An 8,106-nucleotide genomic window follows, 5' to 3' on the forward strand; every position below is an offset into this window, starting at 1 on the left:
TAGTAGAGCCTCGAGCGTCCTCATTGGCCCGCCGTCATTGGTGGGATTTGGACAATATCGTTTCTATATGATGCACTGTCAAACACAAATGAACCTGTTTGTGGGGTTTTTTCATCATAAAAGGAAAGGGAACAAACAAAGATCATTCTGAATATAGGCTATAGCCCCTAATGAGGCCGTGTGTGCTTAATGATTTTAGGATTTGAAAGAGAGAGACCAAGAGAGAGAGAGAGAGAGAGAGAGAGAGAGAGAGATTTGAGGAACAGATGGGAGAGCGATAGGGTGAGAGATATTTTTTGTTCAATGGTTTAGTGGTTATTGACAAATACTAGGCCTCTTAAAATGCAATTATTAGGCCTACTACTTTTTGGTTTTAACTGAATAATAATTCAAACAAAAACCCAATGTTTGTTATTCGAGACTAATTGAGTGCATTGTGGAAGATGCATTGGGCTGCATTTTCCCCTTGGGACAGATAAAAATCCATTATTTATATTAGACAGACCTATGACCCGATATGACCAGCTCCTCAGAAACAAGGGATGCTCAAGGATTTCGACTCAGTTGGTGGAGTGTGGTTGACACACATAGGCCTAGTGTTGCAAAAAACGAACTTCAAATTTTCCGTTATATTTGAATGGCCTGCCAGGCTATATAACAGTTATCCTATATGTTGGGTTAAAATAATCAGCATATTGAATCTGTCACGGTTTCGTTCAGCCCAGTGGTGTCAACCAGAATGTAGACTTCTATTCCGCGAAACGGTGTGATTAAAGCGGTGCTATCCGTGCAGTAACGTTTGGTTATGCGTGACTGAATGGAAAGGCCTGACATGATTACACATCTAAATACAGGCTACATGTTTATGTATTTTTATTTAAGATCCCAAATAACTCATGTTACGTAGTTTTTAGGCAATACGAATGCCTATCTTATTGTAGGCTACATTGATGCAATTACTTTGATACATTTTGTTAAACTACAGGCCTCAATATAGGCCTATACTGCAAAGTTTGCTTATCCATAAGAGAATATCAGGCGAAACCTTTACACATCAATAATCCTTTGAACTTCAGCCTATGACTAGATATTTAAAACATGTAGGCCTAGGCCTATAATATAAAAGCATAAAAGTTAAGCGACTAATATCTAATATGTTGACAACTAAATATTCAGACTAATATTCAGACAGATATTGGCCTTCCATATTGAACTAACCTGAGAACATTTATTTCCAGTAGGCCTAATTAGTAACATTTAAAAGGTTACTTTACTATCCCAGTCTTTAAAGTAGCCCTACCTCTCAAGTGGCCTGAGAACGGATCCTTTTACTACGTCCAATGGGAAACAGACTGACTATCAATGTCTTTTATTTGGCGTTAATACAACAGCGCCATCTTGTGCCCAACTACTGATACGGCGTTAAGCTCTTTTCCGTGATTATTCCGCGGTTCTGGCACAACTTACTTACCAAACATATTTAAATCCGGCGTGCAGCCAACTTTCCACTAGTAAAACAAATATTTATTGGGTTGTAGGTTGGATATTATGGCTCTATTTTAGGCTACTGCATAGCCTACATTCAGCCGGTGCATAGGCCTACAACATATTTTCCTAGGCAAAGGCCTATGAGACAATTTTATCCACATCTTATTTAAACAAGGACATGTATGGAAGGAACAGAATAGTAACACGGGTCTTATATTTCTACAGGTGTTGTTCCACTGACAGGTAGCCCTTCCGCGAAGACGACCCAGCCAGAAGCAGCTGATAATATAAGTGCGGCGGTGGTAGGCCTACAGAGGCACCCCAATAATCAAGGCGTAGAAAATAGTTTGTAGACTAACTGGAATATGGACTAGCCGCAAGACATGAAAACGCTTGGAAAGTAATTAAAAGTGTTCCTCACATTAACAGGAACTGCGCTTCTAAAAGTTTGCAAGTCAATGGAAGGGGCTAATGAAAGCGAAATACCCTTTTGGATGCACGATTGGTGTTAATCTGGGAACAAGCAAACACTAACGTACATATTTGCTTTAACCCTTTAGGTCTGAATGTGAAAGATTTAACCTAGTTAGAAGTGTAAAATAATCTCGATATAGCCAATGCTGCTCGAGTGATTTAAGCAAGGGCGTAACCATGGTTTAGACATTGGGGGGGTCCAATTTTTTATTATTATTTGTTAAGTGCATTGCCTACACTTCTATATTTATATATGAAAATGTGGACATTTAGAACATAGTTTCGAGGACTACATTGACCATTTGAATTCACATCTAAAGGAATAGTGTAATAATGTAATGTCTGCCCCGCCCCCCCCCCCCCCCACACACACACACACATACACACACACTTTGTTTTGGTTAGCTGCTTACTGACCTTAAACACACCTACCAATTACAATTATGCTCTTCCAGTAGTACTGTAGCAAAAAGGATAGCTTCCAATGGAAAAATACCACATACCCATGACCACATGTCATTATGTTATCAGAAGAACAGTGGCTGACCTTCGTGATCATTTTGGTCTATATATTCTGCTTGTATTAGAAGTAGGCTACTTTTTATGTATTGCTGACATGTAGGCCCAGGTTATAAACAATGTTGTAAGGCTGTCTAGTCTCATATTCAAAATTCTCACCTTATCACCTGCATGTCCAGAGCATGTCCCTGTCTGGCCACTGCTTTCAGCATGCCTGTCAAGTTACTTACTGTCTGAAAAAAACTGCGTATGCTTGGCTGTTGGTCCAGTTTCTTCTGCTTTTTAGGTAACCTCAAAACCTCCATTACTCAACTTTACTTTCTTGGCTCTCACTGAAGAAAGAGTGTGGGGTAACCATGACAACGCAGAAAGTCGCGAGGTGGTTTCAAACTAAATCGCACAAGTGTACAATTAGGAGGGGGGATTCACACACTCAACAAACGGAAATAAATTGAAAATAAATAAGACATAACCAGTGATGTTGATAGGTTTTCAGTGTAGTGAGTCCCCGGGACCCACAGGTGGCGAGTTGGGTTGGTCCCTGAGAAATTCAATGGGTCCCGACTCCCCAGTTTAAAAAATGTGTTTCTTTTTTATTATTATTCTATTTCTTAAATTAAATTAATAGTGTTAAACTCCTTGATGGTGGTATGATATGGCTAGAGCTGGAGTAGTCAACCGTTCATGTTTAACACTAGAAACGCCGGGCCATTTTTACTTACTCCTAGCCCCGCAAGAGGGGTCAAATGACCCCTAAGTCATTTTAATGAGAGGCTGTGCATTTGCACATAATGATCACTAGGTGGCGCCAATGAGCTATTACCGCGCGAGCGCCACATTTGTGTGTGTGTGATCACGTCTGCGCCGAGTACATGCACAGAGGGTTGAAACAGCGCTAGTCCGATCTGCTCACAAGAAGGTTTCTTTGGCCAGTTACTGTGATTAAACACGAGTTGTTTAATGTTCACAATGTATCGTTTTTCATGGGGAAAATGAGATGCGTCCCCGGGACGCATGGATAGTGAGTTTAGTGCGTCCTTTCAGATTTGAATGCGTCAGGGACGCAGGACGCGTGCCTAGCAACATCACTGCATAACAAGAGACCGATCCATTGACAGGGTTCATAAAAAGAGAACATATATTTTACATTTTATCCTGCTGTATATTGGGGGGGACAGGTTAGTATTTTCTCAACATTGGGGGGGACACGACCCCCCCAAAGAATGCGTGGTTACGCCCTTGGATTTAAGTAAATAAAATCTCAATCCATAGCTTTGTTTACAAGAATCTTTACTAAGTCACCAATACCCTCCCTAAGGGCTACACGGCTTTAGAAGAACTAGAATTCTGAAAGACTCCCAACCTTCTATCTAGGGCAGTGGTTCCCCACTCAAACTCATGTTATATTGCTTAAAGTTGTCAATGAATCGTTTTTCATTGGTCACTAATGGCAATGAAAGCCCTCTGAGTCGGTTTCGGTGCAAAAAAAATTTAAGAATATTCATGAATATTCATGACATGCAAATGTGTCACCGGCGAGAAGAGATCAGATCGCGCTCAGAGGCCTAATTAGGCCTATCTATTTTGTATTTGAAATGCAGTCTTTTCGTGGAGACTACGCTCAGAGCAGGTGGAACTGAAAAGCAAGAGGGAGGAAAACGGGCTATGAAACAAAATTGTATATTTTTCTTGCTATCGGCCATGTTTGATTGTGGTTATTGAACTGTTAACCCGCGAATTTGGGTTATGTTTATCAGCGTTACTATAGAGATCATGATAGCTGATGTAACGGGAGTCTGGGCATGTGCAGGACCGAACCGCGCTGTATTATCACTGTTCCACTGCGCATAGACAGTAAAAAGTAGCCGAGACTGTAAAGAGGTTAGAAACCAATAAATGAAAATAGGCTATTTCAGGTAGCCTATTTTTTCACCCAAAAGAAATATAAATGAAATTTTAAAATCCCCCCCAAAAATGGAATCACGTACATAGCATCCCCCATAGGTTGTGCGAACGCCCCCCAGTGGGCGGTAGCGCCCCCGTTGAGAAACCATAATCTAGCCTAGGGTCTGGAATATTTCTCAGCCTTTGAATAAGTCAATTTTTTGCAAATGTGTTAATACCATAGCCCTTAAAATCTATTAAGATATCTATCTTTTCGGGGTCTAGGGAGTAGCGAATCACCATTGGCGGGAGAAGTGTGATGATACCTCACCGCTAGATGAGGTTAGGACTACAGGAATCAAAGTATATCTCCCACCCTTCTGCTGTACAAGTTGCAGACCTTTTGGAAAGTGCTAGCCTTCTCAACCAGTCATGTCATTTTTCTCTGATCATTTACTGAAAACTTGACCAATATAGTTGTGACTCTGGATAGTCTGAAAACTCATGTGTATCATGCGTTTAAACCAGTGTCAAAGTTCACTGAAGTCATGTACAGTTGATTAGGCATTTAAACACGACGATTCACCAAATACAAGGGATCAACTTTGCTAGCGACATCAAAGCTGCTATTTGAGCAGTAATCTGCATTCATCTTTCATTTAGACCTACAGCATTACCTTCTATATACCATCTCAATGTCAGAGCATTTCATGGCAATACTTCAGAATCAGATAACCAGTCACACAACATTGAAACAATAGAAGGTGAACATAAAACATTTGACAATGAAAACACAGGAAACATGAATGTTGTTAAGCGTCCCATTTTTATTTACATTTACTCGCGTGCCATGAGTTTCTGCTTCTTCAGCTTCTTCTGCGAGACCTGCAAAATCGAAGGAACCACTTATTAGTTTTCCATTCATATTGTTTATCATCAATAAATTGCGGTTTGGTTAATCTTTTAGTTGGTTGCTCAGGTCTTGTGAGTATTTTCATGGTTTATCCAAAGGTGTCCTAAGTTGTCATCATTGCAACCATTTTCACAGAAATGTAAACACAAAAGTAGGCAGTAGTCCAATGTCCATAAGTATTAATGTATGGAGCTTCTGATTTATACGTTCATTTTGTGATACAGTGCAAAAATCGTACGTCTACAGTAGAGTAGCCAACTTTCGCACAATTAACAAACAAAGACTTGCATTGGAGGAAATTAGTTCCAAAAACAGTCTTAAACTCAAATTCCAGCATTTACCTTTTTCTTCTGGGCGACCTCTTCCTCTGGCTTGGGGACGATCTGTTCCTTCTCCGTGAGGATCATCTCGATGTGGCACGGGGAGCTCATGTAGGGGTTGATACGGCCGTGGGCCCTGTAGGTACGCCGCCTCATCTTGGGAGCCTTGTTCACCTGGATGTGCTCGATGACCAGGGAGTCCACGTCCAGACCCTGCCACATGAGCGAGGAGCATAGCCAGAGAGCAGAAAGTTATATTGCGTTTCCAAGTCAAGTTTTTTTTAGGTTAAGTTTTAATCATGAACAATCTGGAATTATTTCATTTGGAAACGAACCCTCGTTCTGCAGATATGATGTTCCTACCATGCAAGTGTTTACATTTAAAGCATGAGACTCAGATTTCTTGAGAAAAGGCTTGAGTTCTACATACAAGCTCATAATTTCCGGTGCTTGAATTCTGCAATAAGTGAATACTTGCCTAATGACAAGGGACAGACTTAACTCTGTAACCATCCATTCTGAACAGCAGCAATGTTTTTGTTTTCAGATGCTTCAACATTAACCTTAAGCGGTCTAGCGAAAGCCTTTTCCTTCTAGTCTCCTTTATAATCAGGAATGAAATCAAACCACAGATATCTTGCGGTCAAATATGGTTGCTCAGGTCTTGTGAGTATTTTCATGGGTAATCCAAAGGTGTCCTAAGTTGTCATCATTGCAACCAATAGTCAATAAACTGTTAGTAATCCTAACCCATCTTTGCCATGGACTTGAGGTTTGGTCCTTACAGCTCCAGAGCTGTAAACTGACTGATACTACTAACACTGAACCCACTTCATGTAAACATTCAGTGAATGAACTCTGGTAAGATGTGAAAATGTATACCTTGAGCTCAGCGTTGCTCTCTGCGTTCTTGAGCATGTGCAGAAGGAACTCGGCGCTTTTCTTGGGCCAGCGACCCTGTGTCCAGTCGAACTTCTTGGCCTGGAAGACACGAGCATCACAACAGGGTTTTAGCATTCAAAACTTAAACAGTAGATTTGATTTAATTGTAACCATATAAAGCTGCTCAGATCAGATTGTTGTTATTTTCATGTGTAATCCAAAGGTGTCCTAAGATGTAATCATTGCAACTTGTTGAAGGCAAATGGCCTTAACAATCCTTTCCCCAACCAGTGAAAATGGTAATCACTAATCCTTCTCACCTGGGCACACCTGCCGACACCTCCGTTGTAACGACGGAAGGGGACACACTGGTGTTTGATGGTGACATCCCTAAGGTACTTGTTCGCCTTGCGGATGTGCATTCCCTTAATGGCCTGAGCTGTCTCACGGGTGTTCTGGAATCAAACAAAGCCATTCGATAGATTTTAGAGACAGCAATTTATAAATAGTTGGTAGTGTTCAGATGCTTCAACATTAACCTTAAGTGGTCTAGCGAAAGTGAAATCAAACTACAGAGATATATTGCGGTCAAATATGGTTGCTCAGGTCTTGTGAGTATTTTCATGGGTAATCCAAAGGTGTCCTAAGTTGTCATCATTGCAACCAATAGTCAATAAACTGTTAGTAACCCTAACCCATCTTTGCCATAGACTTGAGGTTTGTAAACTAGGTCATTGATACGCGTTGTAATGCATGTTTATTCGAAGTTAGCATAGCATATTACCTTGAAGTGAACCCGGAGATTGGAGCCCCTTGACTTGCATGCTACAAAAAGAAAACACAATATTTTAGAGAAACACGATAATAGGACGGACGCCCACGTTTAGAACTGAGGAAACTCAGTGAGTCTTCTGTTATTTTCATGTTTAATCCAAAGGTGTCCTAAGGAGTCATCATCGCATCCAGCAAGTCGCATAGAGAAGGGATTCATTATGTTTATACTCACACTTAGTCGGATTTTCGGGGTCTAGGGAGTAGCGAACCATGTTGAGGATCTGAAAAGGAACGTGGATTGTCAGCGAGGTAAAGAAAGCATTTCTACGGTCCGGACTTCCATATGAATGAGTAGTTGGCTGTCCGTAGTACCAAGCTAACATTCACACATTCGCCAGATAATCATTCTCACATTAGCCGATTACACAGACCTAATACAATGCGAGAACGGTGTTCATACAATATAAAGCGCGGTACTAGTAACTCTGCAAGTTTGTATTAACACGAGCAAAAATGGCCGCTAACAGCTAAACGCCCGATGAAACATTTCCTATCAGTGATAGTACAGCTATATTTAAAACACTAATATACACATCTGTGCTTCGTTAACAAGAATACTTATACAATTTATTCGCCGCACAACTCAAACATAAAGGATGCCTAAGATTTTGATAAGATGATGTGGATTGTTGACCAGCGTGCATCGATGCTACCTTACCTCTCGACCCACGGAAGGGAAAAGGAAGTTCTTGGAGTTTCCGGGAGACGTTATCCTGTTAAATAGTCTCGCGAGCGTTCCGTGTTACAAGCGCTCATATGTAGTTTTATACGCAGACCAGTGTAGATATCTTA

General features: G+C 40.9%; 1 protein-coding gene and 5 non-coding genes across 6 annotated transcripts; all 6 read right to left on the reverse strand.

Annotated features, from left to right (window-relative positions):
- Positions 1–5,172: 5,172 nt before the first annotated feature.
- Positions 5,173–8,016, reverse strand: rpl17 (ribosomal protein L17). Its single transcript, XM_056587422.1, has 7 exons — positions 7,973–8,016; positions 7,487–7,535; positions 7,265–7,305; positions 6,801–6,935; positions 6,481–6,579; positions 5,620–5,811; positions 5,173–5,250 (listed from the first exon to the last, which is right to left on the reverse strand). Exons 2-7 carry the CDS (start codon positions 7,524–7,526, stop codon positions 5,203–5,205), a joined length of 555 nt encoding a protein of 184 aa, XP_056443397.1. The 5' UTR covers positions 7,527–7,535; positions 7,973–8,016; the 3' UTR covers positions 5,173–5,202.
- Positions 5,336–5,401, reverse strand: LOC130381893 (small nucleolar RNA SNORD58). The gene has a single exon (XR_008895519.1). It is a non-coding gene; the product is annotated as a small nucleolar RNA SNORD58 (small nucleolar RNA).
- On the reverse strand, positions 6,251–6,316 carry LOC130381891 (small nucleolar RNA SNORD58). The gene has a single exon (XR_008895517.1). It is a non-coding gene; the product is annotated as a small nucleolar RNA SNORD58 (small nucleolar RNA).
- Positions 6,660–6,728, reverse strand: LOC130381894 (small nucleolar RNA SNORD58). Its single transcript, XR_008895520.1, has one exon. It is a non-coding gene; the product is annotated as a small nucleolar RNA SNORD58 (small nucleolar RNA).
- Positions 7,078–7,143, reverse strand: LOC130381892 (small nucleolar RNA SNORD58). The gene has a single exon (XR_008895518.1). It is a non-coding gene; the product is annotated as a small nucleolar RNA SNORD58 (small nucleolar RNA).
- On the reverse strand, positions 7,375–7,442 carry LOC130381895 (small nucleolar RNA SNORD58). The gene has a single exon (XR_008895521.1). It is a non-coding gene; the product is annotated as a small nucleolar RNA SNORD58 (small nucleolar RNA).
- Positions 8,017–8,106: the final 90 nt, after the last annotated feature.

Source organism: Gadus chalcogrammus, chromosome 4 (assembly GCF_026213295.1).
Source record: "Gadus chalcogrammus isolate NIFS_2021 chromosome 4, NIFS_Gcha_1.0, whole genome shotgun sequence".
In the NCBI taxonomy this organism is placed as follows: Eukaryota; Metazoa; Chordata; class Actinopteri; order Gadiformes; family Gadidae; genus Gadus; species Gadus chalcogrammus.